This window comes from Zalophus californianus, chromosome 2 (genome assembly GCF_009762305.2).
Source record: "Zalophus californianus isolate mZalCal1 chromosome 2, mZalCal1.pri.v2, whole genome shotgun sequence".
Lineage (NCBI taxonomy): Eukaryota > Metazoa > Chordata > Mammalia > Carnivora > Otariidae > Zalophus > Zalophus californianus.
The window spans coordinates 66,955,287-66,980,533 of NC_045596.1; the positions used below are offsets into that span (position 1 = coordinate 66,955,287).

The 25,247-nt window shown below is 36.9% G+C and overlaps 1 protein-coding gene and 1 pseudogene across 1 annotated transcript in view; one reads left to right on the forward strand and one right to left on the reverse strand.

Moving 5' to 3' along the window:
* Positions 1 to 25,247, forward strand: part of COPS4 (COP9 signalosome subunit 4) — a 40,483-nt gene continuing 15,236 nt past the window's right edge. Inside the window, exons 1-7 of the mRNA XM_035726332.1 lie at positions 1 to 216; positions 14,914 to 14,993; positions 17,092 to 17,243; positions 17,797 to 17,900; positions 22,335 to 22,488; positions 22,650 to 22,800; positions 23,891 to 24,061. Of these exons, the coding sequence (XP_035582225.1) occupies positions 143 to 216; positions 14,914 to 14,993; positions 17,092 to 17,243; positions 17,797 to 17,900; positions 22,335 to 22,488; positions 22,650 to 22,800; positions 23,891 to 24,061 (886 nt within the window). The 5' untranslated portion in view covers positions 1 to 142. The remainder of the gene's footprint in view (positions 217 to 14,913; positions 14,994 to 17,091; positions 17,244 to 17,796; positions 17,901 to 22,334; positions 22,489 to 22,649; positions 22,801 to 23,890; positions 24,062 to 25,247) is intronic.
* On the reverse strand, positions 8,734 to 9,056 carry LOC113924948 (annotated as a pseudogene).

Consider the following 25,247-nt stretch of genomic DNA (forward strand, 5'->3'; position numbering starts at 1 on the left):
AGGCTCTCGCACCCGGCGCTCTGGCCCACACAGTCGGTACTCTATGGCATCTCGGGTTCCCTCTAGCTGCGGTCTGGAGGCCTACACTCGTTTTCTTTTCGGCTGTGCGAGGCCCGGCAGCCTCTGCTGAGCTGGAAGAAAGATGGCGGCAGCCGTGCGGCAGGATTTGGCCCAGCTCATGAATTCGAGCGGCTCTCATAAAGATCTTGCGGGCAAGTGAGTATTTCTCAGGGGCCTGGGAGGTCGGGAGGGAAGCCATAGACCTGTTCTTGTGTTGACGGCGGCTTTGGGATGTGATACAGCCTGACGACCAAGGGGGCGGGCCTGAGGTCGTTTGTAGACGCAAAAATTGGGAGCAGCGGAAAGCCGGTGCAGGGAACCCTGGGGGGGGGTGTCAGACTTGGGGTGACTGTCAACTTGTTCTGTCTTTGATAGCATCTTTACCTGTTAAGATTCTGGAAGCATGGTCTGAGGGACGACTGCTCCCACGGCCTTCTTTTTTTTCCCTGGTGTCTCTTTCCATCCCTGGCTGGCCTCTCACACCGAATTCTGGTCTCTCTTTGGGCCTTTTTTTTTTTTTTTTTTTTTGATTGAGGGAAATGTATATTCTGGGACCTCGATGCAGGGTTTTCTGGGAGATGGCTTCTAGAGGCTGAAAGGGGTGAGGAGGTATGGCCGCTATCATGTGTTCAGAACCACCTGGACCATCTTCTGTGAGACCTTGTGTTTTGGGTTCTCTCTCCGCCACCAACTCTGAAGAGGGGCACATAAGCGGAACGCCCTCACAACGTGAGTCAGGATGTCTAGATTAGTGATATTTGCAGGGATCTGAATTGTTTAGGAATTTTGCGGAATTTATGTTGAAGGGTTAGATCCACTCCACGTTAAAATTTGTGACATATGCCTGTCATGCAAGCAGTTACAATCGTAGGTGGGTAGGTAGGTAGGTAGATAATTGTCCGTTTTCTTTTTGTAGATTATACAGAACATTATACAGTTCTTTTGTAATGAACTTGTATTCTGTTTAAAGTATGCGTCTTAAGTTGATGGTAATATTTACATCCTGACAGCTGAGATCATGTTCATCTACATAAATGGGATACACCTGCTCTAACCTGGCCATTGAAACCTTGGCTGTGTTTTATGAAAACTCTGCTATCTTTTCTCTGGTGGCACATGTAATCTAGTTTTATCAGTGGGAAATCTAGCTGTGTATCTTGGATTTAGCTACTATGTACTGCAGTTTCCTTCTCATGAAAATGGGGATAATAGGACTTATTCTTGTCTAAGGACAAAATGAGTATGTGTGTGTATATACATTTACATCACACATGTTACTAGAACGGTACTTGACATTTAGTGCCACAAAATTGTCTTTGTTACTATTATTATTATAAAGCAGTTAGTAAGTACATATAATGACTTATTCCCTGGTTTGTAAATAAGGTGAATGTGTCTTCTACTCCGTAGTGTACCGACTGTCTTCATTCATGGTTTAATCCTTTCTGCATGTAATTTTTAGATTTGGATGAAAGTAAAATGATCATATATTTTCCCCCATGCTCAGCTTATATTTCCCCCCACGCTTTTCTTTCTTTTTTGTTTTGTTGAAGAAAATGAAGTACATTCTTTATCAGAAGAGATATAGTTTTTCAAATGTTCGCAGAATTCTGAAACTTAAGCTAAGAATTTACTTCCTCAGCTGTGAATTGCAGGTAAACAATAGTACCTATCTTACAGGGTCCTTTAGTTATGTATTACTATGTTACAAACCAAAAACTTAGTAGTGTAAAACAACTATTATTTTTCAGGATTCTTTGGGTTGACTGGACTGTTCTGCTGGTCTAAGCCGGGCTTACTCATGCAGGTGCAGAGTCAGCTGGCAGCTCATTTGGGGCTGGTGGAGCTAAAATGGGCTCACATATACATCAGGCTGCTGGCTGATTCTGTCTCTCCACATGGTCTCTCATTCAGTAGTTCCTTATAGGGCCATAGAAGTGTTCCAAAAGGCTGAGTGGAAGCTGCCACGCTTAAGGCTAGCCGTGGAAATCTCATAATGTCAGTTCTTTAAAACAAGTCAAAGTAAATCACAAGACCAGCCCAGATTCAAGGGGAGGAAAAATGGAGTGTACCTCTTTCTGGGAGGAGTGGCCAAGTTACATTAGAAAGGGGCATGGACAGATGGGGCATGATTCATTCGAGGCCATTATTGTAATAGTCTATCACCTGAGATTGTTGTGCTTGATAACTGATAGCCAGGGCTTTCTGAGGAAAGTCTTGGCCTTGCCTACAGGTACATATCTGGTCCTATCTCTACAGGAATGTGTTGGGATATTTATTTTCATAACAAAACAGTTCTGCCAGCTACATGTCTATGAGGAAAGCACTCTTGAAATATATCAGTAGTTTTAGGATTTATGTTAGGAGTTGAGTGACAAAGCAGTACATATAAAGGGATGGCAGAGTAAATTCATTTCTAAAATATTGATACTGTGTGTTTCCAGCAATTAAGAATATTTATAACAGAGCAGTCATTTAATAAGTGTTAGTTGAATTAATGAATAGCTAGAAAGGTGCAGAGCTTATATTTGAACCCAGGTTTTTCTACTCTATAAAGCTTATTTTTAACCTATCAGCCTGCTTTTCTTGCCCAAACTTCAATTAGAAATGCTTTCTCATAACTGTGAATTAACACAATAATCTAAAGTTGACATAAGAAATTGACCGTATGAGGTGCATTTTTCAAATTTTATAAACTACTTTTGTATATATTATGCATTATGATCATTATCTCATACAAAACTTTAGAAGGGAGGAGAGCCTTGAAGAGGGACCATTTGAATAGGTAGCTGTTACGATAGCCTGTCTTAATTTCTTGGCTAAAACGTACTCAGTTCTTTGAAACTCAGTTGAGATATTATTTCTTCCAAAAAGCCTTTTCTGAACAGCCACCAACACACACTCATAACTACCCACACACACAGGACCTGGTTTGTTGCTCTTATGCCCAGTGGCAGATTATATTTACCTCTACCATAGCACTTAATTGTTTTAATTGTCTGTTTACTTGTCTACTTTTCCAATTAGAATGTGATCTCTTTGAGGGCAGGTATGATGTTATGGATTATAGGTCTTTGTTGAGTTATTTCTATAGAAATAAGACCTTTTTTTTTTTTTTTTTTTGTCTTCCCACTTCTCAATATAGAAGGTACCCAGAAGAGGATAGCAGGGTTTGGAGTCTAAACATTTCATTTTACAAGAAGCTGTTAGCGTGGAGAAAGGAGAGTAATGGGAGACCTTTTAGCTCTCTTTGACTATTAGAAAGGCTGTTTTGCAGGGGCACATGGGTGGCTCAGACCTCAGCCTTAAGCTCAGGTCATAATCTCAGGATCCTTCCTTCTCAGTGGGGAGCCAGCTTCTCCCTCTCCTGCTCCCCCTGCTTGTGCTCTCTCTCTTTCTGTGTCAAATAAATAAATAAAATCTTAAAAAAGAAAGGCCATTTTGCAGAAAAGAAAATAGACTGCTCTGCCTTACAGAGATGGACTTTGGATTAGAACTTTCTAGTAATAGAATGGAATAGAACTGTCAAAAAATGGAGGACACATACACACCAGAGGATAAGACTATATAATCTCAAGGGCCCCTTATAACTCAGGTTCTCTGGTTCTCTATTATTCCCACACACAACAGTTTTAGTGGTTCCCATCTCAAGAGAGAAGTTCCCTAACATCTGATGTTTATCATGTGCCAAGCACATCTTTATTTACATTTTTTAATCCTTAATGAGCAAAATTTACATTACATATGAGAAAACTGAAGTACAGAGGTGAAATACTTTGCTTGAGGTTACATATCTTGTGGCAAGGCCATAATACAACCTATCTGCTTGGCTCATAGCCCTTAATTCTAAACACATCTACCTTTTGGCCTTATATTATCTTCCCCCAACTAGATTGCATTTCAGATAGTGATTTCTTTTTTTTTTTTTTTTGGCCTAGAATACCTGTCTTCCTCCACTCTTTCCCACTTAACACTACATTGAAATATTTAAAATACTTAAAGATCGAGCTCATTTAGGAAATTATTTCCTTTTTTAACATTTTAAATTTTAATTAAAATTAAAATTTGCTGAGAAATCAGTTGTTAATCTTACCGAGATTCTCTTACATATTATCAGTCATTTTCTTTAAAAAATTTTTTTTATTTAAATTCAATTTAGTTAACATATGGTATATTATTAGTTTCAGGGGTAGAATTCAGTCATTCATCAGTTGCATATAACACCCCGTGCTCATGCCATCAAGTACCCTTTTTACTACCCATCATCCAATTACCCCATCCTCCCCACCCACCTCCCCTCCAGCAACCCTCAGTTTGTTTCTTATAGTTAGGAGTCTCATGGTTTTCCTCCTTCTCTATTTTTATCTTATTTTTCCTTCCCTTCCCCTATGTTCATCTGTTTTGTTTCTTAAATTCCACATATTAGTGAAATCATATATTTGTCTTTCTCTGACCAACTTAACTTCGCTTAACAAAGTACACTCTAGTTCCATCCATGTAGTCGCAAATGGCAAGATTTCATTCTTTTTGACGACTGAGTAATATTCCGTTTGTGTGTGTGTGTGTGTGTGTGTGTGTGTGTGTGTGTGTGTGTGTGTGTGTATGTGTGTATGTATGTATGTATACCACATCTTCTTTATCCATTCATCTGCTGATGGACATCTGGGTTCTTTCCATAGTTTGGCTATTGTGGACATTGCTGTTATAAACATTGGCGTGCGTGTGCTCTTTCGAGTCACTATTTTTGTATCCTTTGGGTAAATAAATAGTGCAATTGTTGAGTCCTGGAGTAGTTCTATTTTTGACTTTTTGAGGAAATGCCATACTGTTTTCCAGATTGGCTGCACTAGTTTGCATTCCCACCAACAGTCATTCTGAGTGCTGTGAAGTGGTATCTCATTGTGGTTTTGATTTGTAAGAAAATTACAAATGGTTTAATTTTCTGAAACTTCTTTGTGACATGTCTGTGTGGATTTGTTTATTTCTCTGTCAGTTGGCTTTTGCTATGAAATAAACCACTCTAAAACTTAGTGGATTAAAACAACAATCATTTACTTATAATTCTGTTGGTTGGCTGGGCCCAGCTGGATGGTTCTCTGTTCTGCATGATCTGGGTTCCACACGTGTCTCCTACATGTGTCTGTAGTCAGCTGCAGGTTAGGTAGGCACTGCTACTTTGCTGTGTTGGTGGGGGCAGTGGAGGTGACTGGGCTACATATTTCATTATCCAGTAGGTTACCCTGATCTTGTTCATGTGGCCACAGCAAGGTTACAAGAGAAAAAGACACATATAAGACCTCTTGAGGTCTGTCTAGGTTCAGAACAGGCACTTCACTTCTATCAAATTCTATTAATCAAAACAAGCTCAGATCAAAGGGTGGGAAAAGAAACTCTACCTTTTGATGTGAAGAGCTACAGAGTCACATTGCAAGGGGCATATATGCAGAAGGTGAAAGAATTATGGTATTTTATTTTAGTTTAGTTTAGTTTGTAAATACTGCATTATCCTGGTTGTGCTTCACTGTATTTATTGAATCAGATAGATTCTTTCATGGTCCTGGGTTGTTTCAGCCATATATTTTCAAATGTAGCCTGTGTCCCATTCTGTTTTCTTCTCTAGGACTCCAGTGAAACACCTGTTAGGCCCTCTTACTGTGACCTCTATGTCTCTTACCCTGTCTTCTGTACTTACTTTGCAATGCTTTATTCTGGATAGGTTTTTCTGTCCTGCCTCCTAGTTTATCAGTTTTTCAAATGTGTTTAATCTACTGTTAAGAACTTCATTGAGTAAGCTTGGATATAGTATTTTTTAGTTGTAGTTTTTGGTGGTTCTTTTTTCTTTTCTTTCTTTTTTTAATATATTTTAAAAGTTTTTTATTTTTATTTATTATTATTATTTTTTTTAAGATTTTATTTATTTACTTGACTGAGAGAGACACACAGCGAGAGAGGGAACACAAGCAGATTTCCCGCGGAGCAGGGAGCCCGATGCGGGGCTCAATCCCAGGACCCTGGGGTCATGACCTGAGCTGAAGGCAGTTGCTTAACGACTGAGCCACCCAGGCACCCCTAAAATTTTTTATTTTAAGTAGGCTACACGCCTGACGTGGGGCTTGAACCCATGACCTTGAGATGGAGCTTCACATGCTCTACCGACTGAGCCAGCCAGGTGCCTCGGTGGTTCTTTCTTCAAATGACACTTTTTATGGTTCTCAGTTTCTTGCTGAAATTTTGAAGCCTGAGTTTATCTCTGTAAACATGATAAATGTAATTGTACTACAGTCTTTCTGATAGTCTCCAGTATCTGGAGTCCCTGCTTGTTGCTATTGTTGTCTGTTGCTTTTGTTGATTCTCATATTGTCATGTGCCTTGTGATCTTTGTTGGGCAAGTTATTTAAAAATATACTTTTCGAAACATTTGGAGGCTTAGGATGTAACCTTTCATGGAGGATTTTCATTTCCTTCTGCCAGTCACCTGAGGGTGATAGCTGTCTAGGATCAAGCCTTCAGAATTTTCTGGTTTACCTTGATGATCCTTAGAATAGAAATTGTAATCTTATTTCCAAAGTGGTAGTATTTCCTCCTTTGGCAAGCATGGATCTCAGATTCCTTTTCTTTTAGCTCTGTAGTTGGCCAAAAATTACAACTTGCCTCTCAATGTTTCTAGGAGATTGGCAGAATGCCCCAAGGCAGAGCCCACCAGAAGTGCCACTCTGCCTCTCACCTGGCTTTTCACAGGCAGAAGCTCTTTGTACTCATCCTCCCCTGTTTCTTCTTTCTTGTTAGGATTTTATGCTATTATTATTATTATTATTTTGCATTTCTTTCAGCTTTTTATGTTTTTGTTTTTGTTTTGAGGTAGGGTTGGTCTAGTCATCTAATTCATCATTACCATAGGTGAAAGATCTACTAATACATACCTATTCTACTCATTTTGATTCTAAATAGTGACTGTGATACATTTTCATGTGGGTATGTTTTATTTACCTTCAGATTTAGGTGCCAAGAAATCAGGAATCCACATAGTGAACTTTAGTTCATGGACATAAATGGGTGCTCAGTAAACATTTGTTGATGATGATAAATGGATAGGGCAGATGCAAGCACCTTAGTTAAATTTATTTTCCTCCATAATTTTTTTTTTTTTTAAGTAGGCTCCATGTCCAGCGTGGAGCCCAACGTAGGGCTTGAACTCACGACCATGAGATCAAGACAACTGAAACCAAGAGTTGGATGCTTAACCAACTGAGCTACCCAGGCACCCACCTCCATAATATTTTTTAAGGAAAATATATTTGGTATTTTTCATGTTCTCCATATCAATCATTTTTCCATTTTTTCTATTGAGTGCTCAGTAAAAAGGTGTTTTATTCGTGGAGCCTTCTCTAGCTAATCTAACCCCTTTTGGTTTTACTCTTTTCTGAATTAAAATATTACCTCTTCATTTTTCATCTCTCTTTTTTAATTTTGTTTTTACTTTCTATTAAAATATAAGATATGTGTGGGTTTATATATACCTGTATATTTTAAAGTACACTGCATTGAGTACATTACTCTTTTTTTTTTGTAAGATTTTATTTATTTGACAGAGAGAGACACAGCGAGAGAGGGAACACAAGCAGGGGAGTGGGAGAAGGAGAAGCAGGCTTCCCACTGAGCAGGGAGCCCAGTTTGGGGCTCGATCCCAGGACCCTGGGATTATGACCTGAGCCGAAGGCAGCCACTTAACGATTGAGCCACCCAGGGGCCCCTGAGTACATTGCTCTTAAAAGTAGAGCCCAATACGTTTTCTCACATACATAGATATGTAACAACTATCCATATCAAGCTGGGAATATTTCCAGCATGCCCAGAGGTTCCCTCATACCCCTTCACAGTCACTACCCCCGAATATAACCACTGTTCTCCTTCCATCACTGTGATTTGGGTTTTCCTGTTCTTAAAATGCACGTAAATGGAACCATTCAGTGGACCCTTTTGTGTCTGTCCTATTTCACTCGACATAATATCTGTGAGATACATTCATGCATGAAGCATTCATTATTGATTTGTAGAATTCCATTTTATTAGTGGGCCTTTCTTTTGATGAGATTTAAAATTTTTTCTAGTTTAGAGCTATTATGAATAAAGCTACTATGAAAATTTTTGTATTTATCTTTTTATAGACATAGACATTCATTTCTCTTGGATATATACCCAAGAATGGAATATTTGGGTTATAGAGGACATGTTTAGTTTTAGTAGATAACTGCCAGTGGTTTTCCAGAGTGTAGATCACTTTATACTCTCATCAGGGATAGATGAGATTGGTTCCCCTACATTCTCACCAACACTCAAATTTGTTAATGTTTTTAGTATTACTCATTTTAGTGGAAGTATAATGGTATCTACTTGTGCCTATCATTTGCATTAACCTAATGAATATTGAGGTTATTTGGTACCTTTTAATATGCTTGTTGGGCATTTGGATCTTATCTCTAAGTGCTTATTTAAGCATTTTATCTGTTCTTTAATTGGGTTGTTCATCTTTTATTGATTTACAGGAATTTTAAGTGTATTCTGGATGGGAGGTTTTTTTGCCAAATACATGGATCGCAGGTATCTTTTCTATCTGTGGCTTGCATGTTTCACCTTTTTTTTTAAGCTTTTTATTGAACAGGTTACAGAAGAGGCTTAATCCAAAAGACCAAAGTCCATGTCATCATCAGACTCCTCTGATTCTTCTTTGTTTGCTTCCACTTTCCCCTCAGCTGGAGCAGCAGTGGTGGAAGGAGCAGGACAGCGCCAGCTGCTGGGGCAGCTCTCACAGCCCCTATGTTGCAGATGAGGCTCCCGATGTTGACATTGGCCAGGGCCTTTGCAAATAAGCCTGGCCAGAGAGGTTCAGCATCCATACGTGCTACTTTAATGAAGGCATTGATCTTAGCTTCTGTGACCTCATCGTCTTGCAGGATGAGGGCCAAGCAGGTACAGGCGAGCTCCAAGGTGGAGGCCATGGTGTGAGTGAGTGCTGAGCGGGCGCTGCCTGGTGTGGTGCTAGTCACCAGATGGTGAGGCCCTCACCCCATCACGGCCTTAGCTTCCTTGGAAGGCCCGAGCACCTTAGAGGCAGCTGAGGAAAGCATCTCTCACTTTTTAAATGGTGACTTTGATAGATATTCTTAACTTCAAAGAAACATATCCATTTTTTATTCTTACAAAATTTTTTTTCTTGTGACAAGAACTTTTAAGAACTACTTTTTTTTAGCAGCGTTCAGGTATGCAATACACAGTATTATTAACTACAGTCACCATGCTGTACATTCCATCCCCTTGACTTATTTATTTTATAAGTGGAAGTTTGTATCTTTTGACCACTTTCACCCATTTTCCTATACCCCACTTTGTGCCTTTGGCAGTCACCAATTTGATCTGCATCTTTGTGTTTGGGTTGGTTTTATTTTAGATTCCACTATAAGAGAGAGCATGTGGTATTTATCTTTCTCTGTCAGACTTATTTCACTTAGCATAATGCCCTCAAGATCTATCTGTCTTGTTGCAAAAGGCAAGATTTTCTTCCTTTATTATGGCTGAATTAATATCCCATTGTATTTACATACATTTTCTTTATCCATTCATTCATGGATGAACACAAGTTGTTTCTATATCTTGGTTATTGTAAATAATGCTGCAATGAACATAGGAGTTTATATGTCTTTTCAAACTAACGTTTTCATTTTCTTTGGATAAATACCCAGTAGAATTGTTGGATCACAATACGGATTTTTTTTTTGAGACATATTTATACCATTTTCCATAGTGGCTACACTAATTTACATTCCCACCAACAGTACATGAAGGTTTCCTTTTTTGTGTATCCTCGCCAACACTTGTTATTTCTTGTCTTTTTAATAATAGCCATTCTAACAGGTGTGAGGTGATATCTTATTGTGGATTTGACTTGTATTTCTCAGATTATTAGTGATGTTGAACCTGTTTTCATGTGCCTTTTGGCCATCTGTTTATCGTTGGGAAAATGTCTATTCAGTTCCTCTGGCCCCCCCCCACTTTTTTTTTTTTTTTTTGAGAGAGGGAGAGAGAGAGTGAACAGGGGGTTGGGGAGAGAGAGGAAGAGGAGAGAGAGAATCTTAAGAAGGCTTCATGCCTAGGGCGGAGCCTGATGTGGGGTTCCATCTCCCAACCCTGAGATCATGATCTGAGCCAAAATTGGGAGTCAGATGCTTAACCAACTGAGCCATTCAGGTGTCCCCCTCTGCCATTTTTTAATCACTCTTTTATTTATTTATTTTTTGCTATTGAGTTGTATGAGTTTCTTAAATATATTTTAGATGTTAACCCTTATCAGATAACCTCCCATTCTGTGGGTTGCCTTTTTATTTTGTTGATGTTTTTCTTCACTTGAAGCTTTTTAGTTTTGTATAATCCCCTTTATTTATTTTTGCTTTTGTCATCACCGCTTCTTGAGTCGTATCTAAAAAGATATTGCTAAGACCAATGTTGAGAAGCTTGCCATCTATGTTTTATTCTAGGAGTTTTATGGTTTCAGGTCTTACATTCAAGTCTTTAATTCATTTTGAGTTTACTTTTAGTATGGGGTAAGATAGTGGTCCAGGTTCATTATTTTTCATGTGGCTGTCCATTTTTCTCAGCACCATTTATTGAAGACACCGTCCTTTCCCCATTGTATATTGCCTCCTTTGTTATAAATTAATGGACCATATATGTGCAGGTTTATCTCTGGGCTCTCTGTTCTGTTCCCTTGATCTATGTGTGTTCATACTGATACCATACCATTTTGATTACTATAGCTTTGTAATAATTTGAAATCAGGGAGTGTGATGCCTCCAACTTTCTTGTTTTTTCTCAAGATTGGTTATTCAAGGTCTTTTATGGTTTCATACAAATTTTAGTTGTTTGTTCTATTTCTGTGAAAAATGCCATTGGAATTTTGATAGGGATTTCATTGAATCTGTAGATTGCTTTGAGTAGTATGGGCATTTTAACGATATTAATACTTTCAATCCATGACTCTGGAATATCTTTCCTTTTATTTATGTCTTCAATTTTTTTCATCAATGTCTTATAGTTTTCAGTGTACAGATCTTTCACCTGGGTTAAATTTATTCCTCGTTATTTTTTTCTTTTTGATGTAATTGTAAATAGGATGTTTTCTCTTCCTGATAATTTGTTATTAGTGTTTAGAAACACAACGGATTTTTTAAAATTTAAATTCAATTTAATTAACATACAGTATATTAATAGTTTCAGAGGTAGAAGTTAGAGATTCATCAGTTGCGTATAATACCCAGTGCTCATTACATAATGTGCCCTCCTTAATGCCTGTCACCCAGATGCCCCATCTTTCCCCCCACCTTCCCTCCAGCAACGCTTAGTTTGTTTCCTACAGTTAAGAGTCTCTTATGGTTTGTCTCCCTCTCTGTTTCCATCTTATTTTATTTTTCCTTCCCTTCCCTTATGTTCATCAGTTTTGTTTCTTAAATTCTACATGTGAGTGAAATCATATATTTGTCTTTCTCTGACTGACTTACTTCTTTTAGCATAATACCCTCTAGTTCATCCACTTCGGTGCAAATGGCAAGATTTCATTCTTTTTGACGGCTGAGTAGTATTCCTGTGTGTGTGTGTGTGTGTGTGTGTGTGTGTGTGTGTGTGTGTGTGTGTACTGCATCTTCTTTATCCATGCATCTGTTGATGGACATCTGGGCTCTTTGCATAGCTTGGCTATTGGAAACACAACAAATATTCAAGCATTGATTCTGTACCCCACAACTTTACCAAATTCATTTCTTAGTTCTTACAGTCATATTTCTTATATTGTTCGGTTTGTTTTACTCATTTCAGTAACTTTTGTTTTATTGTAATTTAATATGTGATAATATTTGATTTTTAAATTTTTATTTGCCTGACTATATTATATCTTCAAAGACTAAGGTTATTTAAAATCTCTTTAGTATCATACACAGAATCTTATATTAGCATTTTAAAAAGCTTAGGTGCTCAATTAGCATTTTTGGATGATTTAATATGGCAATATTAAATGATTATTTTTTTAAGATTTTATTTATTAGAGAGTGAGCGGGAGAGAGAGAGAGCACAAGAGGGAGGAGAAGCAGAGGGAGAGGGAGAAGCAGACTCCCCACTGAGCAGGAAGCCTGACTCGGGGCTCAATCCTGCGACCCTGGGATTATGACCTGAGCCGAAGGCAGACGCTTAACTGACTGAGCCATCCAGGTGCCCGATTGATTATTTAAATCCCAGATTTAAATTAGGTTTATTAGTCATTCCTTATTATTATTGTAAAAAAGTAATATCTTATTTTTCGATACTAGAATTTACATATTAGAGAATGAGTAAGATAGCATCTAGCCCAAACTCTGCATCTCACTTTCTTAATCAATAAAAGTTGAGAGTTTGGATAGGCAGTTTGTAATGCAAGTTGTATGATGTAGTTAATATAAAAGTTTTATCCTTTTTAGAGGTTCTTTTGGTGTGTTTTTAATACAGATTAGTTGATAAGTTATAAAACAATGACTTAAAACAGGTTAATCAGAAAATTTCTGTGGGACATTGTCATATTTGAGTATAATATTGTTAGTATAAAATAATCTATAGGGATATAAGATTAAGGGGGCTCAGCCATGAATATGAAGAATATGAATAATAAGCCAATCAAAAATGAATAAAACATTGAATGTATTAACTTAAATGCCCAGAGCAATAAAGTAGATGTACAAATATAGATATGGGAAATAGTATATGTGCATGTGTGTGTATGTGTATGTATAGAAAGAATGAGATATTCCATGTTAATGAATTTTCAGATAACTGAATACTGCCCCTCAAATTTTAAAAATAATTTTAAAAGTATCAATTTTTATTTTAAAGCTTAATAATATTTCCTTGCTTTATTAGAGTAGTTTCTCTGTTCTTTTGGAGTTTGCTGCCTTTTCTGTCAGTTTATCTTTCTTACAAGTCAATTTGATTCATTCGTTGTGTTTTTGAGAAATCATATAACCAAGGTTCAGAGAATACTGTATGGCTTGAGAATCCGTAAGTGTTGAATGGTAGCTTGAGGGTGTGCCCTACAAAATTACAAATCATAAATTTGAATGAGTTTGGGCCCTATTTGTATATATATATTTGCCTACCCTATTTGTATATATATATTTTCCTATTTGTATATTTTTATTTCTTAACTATATTCTGGATGACGTTCTGAATAATTGATACTGTTAGGTTTGTAAAACGCATTAACTAATGCTTCTAATAAATATTACTATTAAGACAAAAGGGATAAAAAATAGTATAATACTTGTGTACCTACCACTCAGTTTAAGAAATAAAATACTGTATTATTATTTACCAATACTGTTAAATATTTGAATGCTTGTGATATGCTGCTTTAGGCATTGTGTGTATAGCAGTCAACAAAACAAACAAAAATCCTTGACCTCCTAGAGTTTGTATTTTAGGAATGAATTTGCCATTGCCTAATAATTGTCATTGTTCCTGTTTTTAGCATTTCCCCCATCCTTTTTTTTTTTAAGATTTTTATTTATTTGAGAGAGAGAGAGCGTGAGCAAGTGCATGAGTGGGGGGAGGGGCAGAAGGAGAGGGAGAAGCAGACTCCCTGCTGAGCAGGGATTCCCAAATTGGGGGCTCCATCCCAGGATCCTGAGATCATGACCTGAGCCTAAGGCAGACAGTTAACCAACAGAGCCACCCAGACGCCTCTCCCCCATCCTTTTTAGAGTGCTGATTTGAATCTTATGTGGTCATGAATATTAGGGAGAATAGTTATTAGAAGTGATTGCAAATAAAGAATATACAGGCACTGTCTGATAGCATAAGATGTGTTCTATCAGTGTATTTGGTTTGGAGTTTGTTTTGTACACACTAAGACATTCAGTCCCTAATACTTGGTTTCATTTCCTCATCAACACTATCCTAGTGTTGGTGACCCTGGTTTCATTAGGCCCACAAGAGGAAAAGGTTCTGGGTCACCTCAAATAACATTCTTGTGTGTCTGTGTAATACACAATTGAAGGAAATAAAACTTATTTTTTAAGGCATTTGAAAGAAAGTTGACTTATTTGTTTTTAAAGAGAGAAAGGCAAAGCATAAGAGACTTTTTTTTTTAAGATTCATTTATTTATTAAGAGAGAGCATGTGCACATGCCTGCACCCAAGTGTGGGGAGGGGCAGAGGGAGAGAGAGAATTCCAAGCGGACTTCGTGCTGAGCATGGAGCCGTGGGGGGAGGGGGGGCGCTTCATCCCACAACCCCAAGATCACAACCTGAGCTGAAATCAAGTCATATGCCCAGTGGACTGAGCCACCCAGGCACCCCAAAAGTTGACTTAGTTTAAATTTAAAGCTAAAACTTTTTCAAGAAAAAGTGGCACTTTAGATCCAGTAACTTGAAGTTACAGATTTGTTTTCTTCTGATGGGCTTGAGAACTTTTTTTTCCTTTTCTAAGTAAGCTCTATGCTCACTGTGGGGCTTGAGCTCACCATCCCTTAGATCAAGAGTCTCATACTCTATCGACTAAGCCAGCCAGGTGCTCCCGGGCTTGAAAACATTAAAAAAAAAAAAAAATTGTGGTATAATGTAAAGAAAACTGGAAGTGACATCTAAGAATTACAGATTTAGTGTTTCTTATGATGGACTAGGAACTTAAAACAACAACAGAAAAATCTGTGGTGTACTATAAAGAAACTACAAACTAGAGCACTATGAAAGAAACCAGGATAAATAGAAATGAATAAACATCAAAGTTAGCATTAGAGTATGGTGTTCTCTGAACATTATTTTTATTTGGTGTTGTTTTAGGTATCGTCAGATCCTGGAAAAAGCCATTCAGTTATCTGGGGCAGAACAACTAGAAGCTTTGAAAGCTTTTGTGGAAGCAAGTAAGTGGAATGAAAATTCCATGTTTGCCTTGTATTATCGAGTTAGGACTTCAAAGCTTGCTCAAGCTTGTTTTATATCAAGTTATCAATATAATTTTCATTGAGATTAAATATACATTGAAATTCATTTTAGAATTTAAGCTTTACTAGGTAATTTTTCAATAAGTTGTCTTCAGAGTTACATTACCAATTAAGGTTTTGTACAGTAATTGATACAGTAACTGATGAAAGACAGTGTAGCATAATGATAAGGAAAATAGTCTAGATTCAGTCTGGTCTGTTGTTTTATTAGTTGTGTGTTCTTGGATAAGTTAATTCCTTTGTGCCTCCATTTCCTTGTCTATACAATGGGGATGTGATAGCTACCCTATAGAAATGTTGAGGTTAAATGAGTTAATATACCAAGTAAAGTGCTTTGAATAGTACCCGGCATATAATAAGCGCTATATAGGTGTTGACCGTTATTAACGTTAAGAACATTCCATTTGAATGGGAACTAGACATTTCCATTCTTCAAGACATTCTCACCTGTTCCCTGACTTCAAACATATCCAGTTATTTTGAAAATTACTCAAAATCCAGGCTGGAATTGATACTGAGTTAACAATATTAATGACACTTGAGAGTGCTTTACAGTGTAGGGCATGCTTTCACATACATTCTCATGAGAAGTGCTAGTTTATGTAGGAATTTCTTTCTAACAGTCGTTAAGTGCCTAATGACACTTGTAATGAAAGTGTTTTCTCATCTGTATCCGGTTTTATCCAAGAATGAATTATGATTAATATATCATGAACTGATTACAAGCTTGTTACAGGTTACCGTAAGTTACTGCTTCAAAAAATTGGGGCCTGCAGTGTGTGTTGAGCTGGCCGTTGCCTACAAAAAAATGTTAGGAATGGTTTTATTGAGAACATTGCATTGTAGTAGCAAAAGAATAGTGATTTTTATTATAAACTTTAATCTTTATATAAACTTTGAATCCAGTGCACCAATGAAAAGCAGTCTACGGAAAATCATTTACATCACTTGAACAGTTTTTTTTTTTTTAAAGATTTTATTTATTTATTCATGAGAGACAGAGAGAGAGAGAGAGGCAGAGGGAGAAGCAGGCTACCAAGGAGCAGGGAGCGCGATGTGGGACTCGATCCCAGGACTCTGGGATCGTGACCTGAGCCGAAGGCAGACACTTAACCATCTGAGCCACCCAGGCGCCCTCAGCTGAACAGTTTTTGAATGATCATTTATTTTCCCAGTAACTGCTGATTTCAGACTTAATTTATCTGAGCAGTGGTCACAAGCACGATGCATCTTTTAAAATATAATAATAGTGATAATAATAATGAACATTTGTTCAGTGCTTTGTTCCCCATGTTGTTTAAAGTGCTCTATGTATAATGCATTTAAGCTTCTCAGCGGCCTTAGCCACATTGTACAGAGGAGGAAACAGAAATACAGACAAGCTAAGTTTCTTGTTGGAGGGCATCTGATCGGGAGTGGTGGAAGCAGCAAGGCTTCAGAGCTTTCATCCTTTATCACATACAGTAATAAAAACTCATACATGTTTATGAATTATGTCATTAAATATGTCTGTACATCTAGTGCTGACTTCAGTTCTTATTTGTTGTTTTTATTGGGAAAATACAAGTGGCAGTAACTGTCACTACTTGCTTTATTTAAATTTCGTGAAATTATCTGTTTCTTCTTTAACTCCTTTTTGTCACCAGGTGGTATATTAGTACATACATAAAAAATATAGGTGTTTCTGTGCCTTCCCTTTGTAGAACAATAAGGAAGAGAAGGAATAATGTAAAATTCTCAAATGTAAAACAAAACTTTTCCCCAGCCATTTCTGTTTCTTAGGAAAATTATGGGATTTTTACTGTTTTAGTGTAGTCATTATGTAATCAAATAATTCAGCATAAGGAAAACTGATTCTGTAATATAAGATGATATGGGTATGGAAGTCCCTGAATAATGCAGTGAAGGTTGTACTAATCTATATTGTTCTTAATGTTAATTTTAGGTAAAAATTGATTGCTTAATGAAAATTGATAAATTATTCATGTTTTCTTATCTCTTATTTTTTTTTGACAAGTGGTGAATGAGAATGTCAGTCTCGTGATCTCTCGACAGTTGCTGACTGATTTCTGTACCCATCTCCCTAACCTGCCTGATAGCACAGCCAAAGAAATCTATCATTTCACCTTGGAAAAGATCCAACCTAGAGTCATTTCATTTGAGGAGCAGGTAAAAATCTAGACCAGTGATTTTTGAACATGAGATAGCAGCAGTTATTTTGAGAGATACTATGACATTTTTAAAGATGATCATCCAGTTTTATTTTTGACAAAACAGTGCGCCAAACAGCATGTTACAGTATAAAACTAAATATTAGGATGTTGTAACTCCAGCTGACATTTGCTTGGATATTACAGTTTGATTTACAAACCAAATATTACTCTTTAGACAATTTTTAAGAATCAGAAAAATTGTTAATAAGGCTAAAATCATAGGAAAACGCTAGCATTATATATACAGTTAACATAAAAGTAAAATTTAATATTTAAACTAAATTATTGCCATAATCCACATTGCAGAAGTGTGTTAGTTCAGTATTTTGATATTCTGTGAATGCAAAATTCATAAAAAAAATTGGGATGGTCTAGTTAAACTAGTACTATTTACTTGTCAGCTTAATATGTTGAATGACAGCATTATCACAGTAGATTAACTTAGCCTCCATTTATTTTAGTCACTAATGTCAGCTGATATAATTTAACATGTCTACCTACTATTCCAGGTTGCTTCAATAAGACAGCATCTTGCGTCCATATATGAGAAAGAAGAAGATTGGAGAAATGCAGCCCAAGTGTTGGTGGGAATTCCTTTGGAAACAGGACAAAAGTATAGTAAATAGTGGATATTGGATGGAGATGTATATAGGATATTTATCATAGTTCACTTATGTTTTTTCTCACATTCTAATGAAAGAAACATCATAAACAATTTAATAAGTACAAAAATTTTGCAGTATGTTAGAAGGGGATAAGTGCTATAGAGAAAAGTAAAGGGAAAGTGGAGAACAGGTTGTATCATTAGAAAGGGTGATTGGAGTGGTAGGGTGGTCCACATACAACTTCTCAGACCCTTGAAGGAAGTAAGGGAATGGCTATGAGCTGAGGGAAGACTCTTAGGAGATCCTCTTAGAGAGGATGGCTAATGTAAAGGTGCTAAGACAGGAGCATGCCTGGAGTGTTTTCAGAAGATCGAGATACCAGTGTGGTTGAAGTGGAGTGAGCCAAGGAAAGGTGGGGGGCTGAGATCAGAGAGTACTGAGGACCAGATTATGTAGGTTCTTGTAAGTCATTGTAAGGCCTTTGGCTTTTCTCTAAGTGAAATGAAGGGGAGCCATTGGAGGATTTTGTATGGAAGAATGACATGATCTGACTTATATTTTAGAAAATCATTCTGCCTACTGGGTTGAGAATAATTATAGGCAAGTAATGATAGAAGTAATGACATGAGTTAAGAGGCTTATGTACTACTGCAGAGAAGATGGAGATTGTGAGAAATGTTGGATTCTGGATATGTTTTTAAGGTAGAGCTAAGGATTTTCTGGTAGCTTAGATATGTAGTATGAGAAGAAGAGCCAAGATAAATCCTGGATTTGGTCTGAACAACTGGAAAGATGGAGTTGCCATCTACTGAGTAGTAAAGAATAGGTTTTGAGGGAAAATCAAGAGTTCCATTTTGGACATGTCATAACCAAGTGAAAGTATCTAGTAGGGAGTTGAATATATTAGTCTGTAGTTTAGGAGAGAGATCTGAGCTACATTTGGGAATCATTGATATATAGATGGAATTTTTTTTAGGTTTTTTTTTCTTTTTAAGATTTTATTAATTTATTTGTGAGAGAGAGCACCCACAAGCAGGGGGAGCGGCAGGCAGAGGGAGAAGCAGGAGAAGCAGACTCCCTGCGGAGCAGGGAGCCCTATGCGGTGCTCAATCCCAGGACCCTGGGATCATGACCTGAGCCGAAGGCAGACGCTTAACCAACTGAGCTACTCAGGTGTCTCTATGTAGATGGAATTTAAAGCCATTATATCAGTGAGATCCCCAAGGGAGGAAATACAGAGAAGAGGACTAAGTACTGATTCCTATAGCACTCGGCATTAAGAGGTCAGGGGCAGGAGGAAGTAAAAAGTATTTAGGTAAGAAGACAACCAGAAGAATGTGGAGTGTGGTCGCCTAAAAGCCAAATGAGGAAAACGTATCGAGGAGCAAGTGATCAGCTCTGGTGTTGCTAGGTCAAGTAAGATGAGGAATGACGGTTAGCCATTGGAGTTAGTAATGTGGAGGTCATTGAGACACTTGGCAAAAGCTGTTTTGGTGAAATGGTAAGCATGAAAAAGCGTGATTGGAATGGGAAGAGAAGAGAGAATGGGAAGAAAAGAATTGGAGATGGTATGTATGGGCAACTCTTTGCAGAAGTTTTCACAAAAGGGAGCAGAGAAATAGGGTAGAAGCAGCAGAGATTATTTTTTCTTTTATGATTTTTTGGAAAGCAAAAATTTGATACGGGGGAGTAAGAGAGGATTCTGGCAGGAGTAGACAGAGGGGAAGGAAACTAGCGGAGGGATAGGCTTTAGATAGAAGCATAGATAGCTCACCGGTGACTGAGTTTCTCAACCCCAGCACTGTTTGCATTTTAGATGCACTAATTCTTTTTTGTTGGGGTTGTCTTGTGTATTGCAAGATGCTTAGCAGCATCTCAGACCTTTGTCATTAGATGCCAGTAGCATCATTGCCCCTATTTGTGACAATCAGAATGTCTGTAGACATTGCCGCATGTTCCCCGATGGGCAGAATAGCCCCCCGTGATCTACAGTAACAGCCAGCAATACAGAGTATGCGGGTGCTGTATTAGCCATGTGCTGGGGGAGTTTGTGCAAGTACTCGTTGATGGCTTCAGTATTCTTAGTGAAGTCAGAATCGGTCATCAGCTGGAGATGTGGATGGGGGTGGGAGTGTTGAAGTTGAGGGAAGACAAAAATAGGAGAAAAAATTCTCTAGGAGAGTGAGTAGACTAGGAATATAGTTGGCAGCAAAAAGGGCTCATCTGAAGATTGTAGTGATTGAAATGAGATCATTCAGATTGGTTAGGTGTTTTTCTCCATCAGAGTTCAGCTACAAGGGTGCAGGAAAGGAGTAGGCAAACGTAGGTTTAATCACAGTTACGATGTTGCCCAACAAGTGTGACAGCAAGAGATGGACAAGGGAGATGAGTGCATATTCAATAATTAACAGTGATTGACCATAGGGGTTAAATGAGGTGAGGGGTGAAGTGAGGCCTTTCAGGGGAAAAAGACAGTAGCAATATAATGAGTTCAGTGGTTTAGAGGTCACAGTGGGTTCAATGGGTTGTTGGGTTTGGGATGCTAGACTAAGTGAGAGGGAGAAACAATTAGAAAGAATTAAGATGATAATTTATAACTTTTATTCAATTAATCTTACCTTTAGTATTTTTAGAAATATCTCTAGTTCTTTATGAAGCACTCCTCCCAAGTACATTATACAAGAAGGAGGGCAGATGTGAGATTATTGGTTATGTTTTTTAAATATGTTCCCCTTTCAATTGACAAGTATAAAAATACCACCTGTGAATGATTTAAAAATATTTCAGCTGCTTCTCTACTCTTTTACCAGGTAAATGAGGAATTCTTTTTTTGTCTTCATTAATATTTGTGATGAATGATAAGGCAGACAGTAGTTCAGGCATCTTGCTTTTTGTGCATTGCTTATTATGAAATTATTAGACAGTGCTGCTCCTTGAAAAAGCAGCCAGTTTGAGAAAGGCTTCATTATGTGGATGTTGAATTTTGCTTTCCAAGCCTTCGTGTTCATTTGTTTGTTTGTTTTTCTTTGATAGTTTGAAAAGGCTGGGCTTTCTTCTTTGCTTTGGTCTTATTCTGTGCGGAGTATTTTCTTCGTAGTACAGGGCAATTGATGTACTTTCACTGGCAGTTGAAATAAATATAAAATTAGATATTGTTCTTTGTAGTGACAGTAATTACCATTTTGAACGTCCTGTAGCATTATCTTTATCTGTGAGGATATCAGAGAACTGAAAATTTAGCAGTTTTCTAAACAAGTTAACCTAAAAGTGATTAAAAGTAGAATCTGGATAAACGATTGAGAATTTGTTTCTTTAAACAATGATTCATTCTGATAATTACAGGAATTTTAAATTTAGTAGATGGCATAAAATTGGAAAATTCAAAAAAGTATAGTGCTATTTATAGCAGTTAATGTAAATTTGAGTTGTGAATGGAAATAGTATAGTACAAAATGCTAGTAATATATGACTTGTGGAAAAAATTCAAATTAGTATAAAAAAATTTAAAAAGTAAAGAATTTCAGAGCTTGGGCCATGTAAACTGTAAACTGTTCTTGCCACATGGTGGCTCACTTTTGCTGGTAATAAAAAAGATTAATTTTTCTGTAAGGATTAATCTTGATTTTTGTGAGTTTTGGATTATGTGAGGTGTTCAGTTGTGCATTTCTTGCATAAAATGTGGTCACTGAGATAAAGAAGAAAATGAAAACTGTCTGTAATCTCAACACCTAGAGATAATTGCTATTACTATCTTCATATGTATGTATAGAAATACATCTTAATAGTGCCTTACATGTTGTTTTATCCTGTTTTTTTACTTAGCAAAAATACATGACTATTATATAGTAATGGTTATAATAACTGTATATTATTCTACCATCTTTTATGTACCACAATTTAGTTGATTATTATAAATATCATAATAGGTGATTCCCAGTGTTTTCCTGTTAAGATATTTATAACTTTACAAATGAATATTCCTTCTGTGTATGTGTGCACATCCCTAATTATTTTCTTGGGATTTATTTTCTAGAAGTAAAATGTAGTAGTTAAGGAATATATATGTATTTTAAAGGATTCAAAGGGTCGTTGGAAAATATATTGCCAAATTGTTTTCCATGATGGTTTACTCATTTATAGCCCCAACAGCAGTATATGATACACCCCTCAACTGGGCATTTTTTTCTTTTAAGTTCTATGACTTGTGAGATTATCTGAGGATTGAAAGAAGCTAAAATACAATGGAACAATCATGATAAAAATAATAAAAATTCAATAAAATTTATTTTGGAAATATTTTTTAGATTTTCTCCAATGCAGTAAAAATTTGATTCTCTTATATTAACAGAATATATATAATGAAAAAAATTTATTTTCTCCAACTCCTAAAAATTTTCTTGATAATATACTCAGTCATTCTGTGTTTTTCTGTTACATCCTAGGCAGTACAATGTAGATTATAAGCTGGAAACTTACCTGAAGATTGCTAGGCTATATCTGGAAGATGATGACCCAGTCCAGGCAGAGGCTTACATAAATCGAGCATCATTGCTTCAGAATGAATCCACCAATGAACAGTTACAGATACATTATAAGGTAACAGATGAGTTGATTTGAGATTAATTTTGTATTGAAGAATCCTACTATACTAAGATTCTCCAGAACATCTGATAAATGGTGTTATATATTAGAAATTATCTTTTATTTTTTGCTTTGATTTTTAATTTTTTCCCCAATTGAAAAATTTCCCTCTATAGGTATGCTATGCACGTGTTCTTGATTATAGAAGAAAATTCATTGAAGCTGCACAAAGGTACAATGAGCTCTCTTACAAGACAATAGTGCACGAAAGTGAAAGACTAGAGGCCTTAAAACATGCTTTGCACTGTACCATCTTGGCATCAGCAGGTAAACATGTAATTTGTGCTTTCATGAACAGTTACGTTTGCTTAATAATTTCAGGCTCATTACTGAATTAATAATTTCAGGCTCATTACCTACTAGAGGATTTAGCAAGGAACTATTTTTATTTTTATTTATGTATTTTTTATTTTTAAGATTTATTTATTTGACAGAGAGATAGAGAGCACAAGTAGGCAGAGTGGCAGGCAGAGAGAGGGAGAAGCAGGCTCTCCACTGAGCAGGGAGCCTGATGGGGGGCTCGATCCCAGGACCCTGAGATATGTCCTGGGCGGAAGGCAGATGCTTATCCGACTGAGCCACGCAGGCGCCCCGCAAGGAAATATTTTTAAATATGCATGTATCAGTCTGTTACCCACATGTGTTAGGAGTTATTAAGAGAGATAATATGAAGTTTAGTTTGTCTAATATCTCTCTTAAAAATGAATAATGAAATTAAGTGAGAATTATATATAAATTATATATAAGAGGTTTTTTATTTATTTATTTGACAGAGAGACACAGCGAGAGACACAGCAAGAGAGGGAACACAGCAGGGAGAGTGGGGGAGGGAGAAACAAGCTCTCTGCGGAGCAGGAAGCCCGATGCGGGGCTCGATCCCAGGACCCTGGGATCATGACCTGAGCCTAAGGCAGACGCCCAATGATTGAGCCACCCAGGCGCCCCTGAAGCAGTGATCTTACTTATTGTATTTTTGTTACTAAAAAGGCAGTATATAAAATGGTACTGCTTCCAGTTCTAAAGAACTTTTCCTGGTTACTTGGATTTCCTTCAGTGTAAAAGTTCTGTGTGTGTCCTCTTTTTTTATAAACAGTATCATGATACACATGCTTTTGTAACCTGCTTTTTTCCTACCTGTATATTGGCAATCTTTATATGTCAGTACATACCACTCATTCTTTTTGGATGAGCAATTGAGTATTCACTAATTCAGTGTGGGCAGCAACTTTGTAGAACATAACTGCTACAAATCAGGACAATTGACTATATTCTTAGTAGGCAAAAATTGAGTCATAACATAGTTTCTTATTGGAGAAATAGATTGTGAGAATATTTGATGCTCATTTGTTTCCCTTAGGACAGCAGCGTTCTCGGATGCTAGCTACTCTTTTTAAGGATGAAAGGTGCCAGCAACTTGCTGCTTATGGGATCCTAGAGAAAATGTACCTAGACAGGATCATCAGAGGAAATCAACTTCAAGAATTTGCTGCCATGTTGATGCCTCACCAAAAAGCAACTACAGCTGATGGTAATGATCATGTCTTAAAAATTTGTGGGAGTGAATATTTAGGTACACACTAGTGGAACGTGTGTTAAATTTGAAGCATCTTGTTATATTTCTATAATATTTTTATATAACACTTTGATGACCAAAAAGGAATATTATATTGACTGAAAACGAGTATTATATACAGATAGGATTTGAATTATAAAAATAGCCCTATTGGAAAGCATATTGTAGAATAATGCATTTTTGGAAATTGTAAGGGCAGAATTACAGCCTATGTTAATAGTGCCTGGTTTTTATTTTTTAATTTTTATTATTTATTTATTTTTAAGGTTTTATTTATTTATTTGACAGAGAGAGACACAGCAAGAGAGGAAACACAAGCAGGGGGAGTGGGAGAGAGAGAAGTCGGCTTCCTGCTGAGCAGGGAGCCCAATGCAGGGCTCGATCCCAGGACCCTGGGATCATGACCTGAGCCGAAGGCAGACGCTTAACGACTGAACCACCCTGGTGCCCCTAGCGCCTGGTTTTTAAAAAACTCAAACCCTTTGATAAGTACCTTAATTAATTTTAAGCATCAGTTTTTAACAGTATAATTATCCAGTCCTATTTTAGATGAGTAAAATTTGGCACAGTAGCTTGCTTAAGGTTATTCAGGGTGAAAGTATTGCCAGTAAGAATAGAACTTGGTGTCATATTTCCTAGTTAAGGGATGTATTTGTTTTATCAGGCTACCTTTTCCAGAAAAGTTTTTAATAGTTGCTTGTTTATAGCATCAGTCACTTTATATATGTTTGTCTACAGAGGTTTTAAAGTAACTTAAAACAATAACATGTAATAATAAAAATAGAGCATCAGAAACATGAAAAAAGTCAAGATAAACACAGATTTGTTGGACTCGCTTCCTTGGATTCAATGAGAATATATCAAAGAGAATTTAGCTATAAAGAGTCATTTATGAGGAGTTTGCTGAAAGGTATACACTTCACCCAGTCCTACTGCCCTGTTTTAAACCGGATCACTGAAGGGATTATAGTGATCTCCTATTGAATTTTTCATTTAATTTGTATTTTAAGAAGCAAACTAGTTGATTCTCACCTTTCTGTCCAAAGGAGGTATTTTTTTTCTATAGGATATTCGTTACGCAATCCTCAGGAAAAATTCCTTCACAGTCTTGCAGTTGTGATTCTCCTGAACAGTTGTTTTT